This window comes from Anneissia japonica, unplaced genomic scaffold (genome assembly GCF_011630105.1).
Source record: "Anneissia japonica isolate Jap-2015-1 unplaced genomic scaffold, ASM1163010v1 scaffold76831_len1093_cov145, whole genome shotgun sequence".
Lineage (NCBI taxonomy): Eukaryota > Metazoa > Echinodermata > Crinoidea > Comatulida > Comatulidae > Anneissia > Anneissia japonica.
Genome location: NW_022750118.1, coordinates 1 through 1,093, shown reverse-complemented (window position 1 = coordinate 1,093; position 1,093 = coordinate 1). Strand labels below are relative to the sequence as shown.

At 29.7% G+C, this 1,093-nt stretch overlaps 1 protein-coding gene across 1 annotated transcript; it reads right to left on the bottom strand.

Annotated features, from left to right (window-relative positions):
- Positions 1-18: 18 nt before the first annotated feature.
- Positions 19-926, bottom strand: LOC117121255 (the record flags this gene model as incomplete). The annotated part of the gene is made up of 3 exons (XM_033266391.1): positions 826-926; positions 471-598; positions 19-165 (listed from the first exon to the last, which is right to left on the bottom strand). Coding segments are annotated over exons 1-3 (375 nt in total), but the record flags the coding sequence as incomplete, so codon positions are not given.
- Positions 927-1,093: the final 167 nt, after the last annotated feature.

Genomic DNA, 1,093 nt, shown 5'->3' with positions numbered 1-1,093 from the left:
TATTATTCCTGAAAATACCTCAGAAGAATTTGAATTTGTTTGGAGAATATCGGTCAATATATCAGCAGTATATTCTAAAGCTTCCACAGTAATTTCTTCAGTATTACTTGTAATCTCTTGTACACTGTTGCTTACGTCTTCAACATTATCTATGGTGATATTTATCTAAACAAACAAGAATCAACAAAATGACAAAACATGTTTAAAAAATATCAGATGTTACACAGGACACACACATCATAATAAACCTACGAACTTGATCCTGATCTAAACCGATCGAGTGACCTCAGCAATAATTTTAACTGCTGAAGTGAGTGTTTTATCAACTTCATTTTCGTTGTTGTTCTTCATTGTTATCAATAATGCCATATTATTATCAATAATACGTAAAATAATTCTTATTTTTTATTATTAATGATACAAATTTACACTTATTACTGTGTTACTATCTATAAGATTTTGACCATCACCATATTTAGACGTTCTAACTGTTGTTCTGTTGTAACATCATTTTCGCAGTCCGCCATTACGGGAGTGTTCCATTTGGCTGCACTAAATCCATCGCCATCACAAGTTCGTGTAGCGCGAGGAAGGAGATCTAATTGTAGGAATATTGACATTTGTTAGACCATGGAGGTATTATACACAAATGGTCCCACAAAGCATTTCTGTGTGAAAAAGGCTTTTCATTAGGCCTCTAATGAATTGGTACAGGGAACAGGTAGTTAATATATCTTTTTTAGAATAGTGGGGTATGCAACTGTCAGGTGATGTATATGCAAATACAGTATTAAAGAGTATTAAAGAGAAATACTTTGAACTTACAATGCACTGTATTTTTATCACATAAATCTTCTGAATCTACAGTCTCTCCAACTCTTGCATCAGGGAATGTGTAGCCATCATAGTTTTCTTTGTAACACATTTCTATTTAAAGACAATATATATAAATATATATAAGTATATATATAAGTATATATATATATATAAATTAAATACCTGTTTATTATATATATATATATTACATACTATTATTATTTTTAATTTTAATGATTCATTCTATTAGTACTAAAATATAGTGTCACTCTTTTCA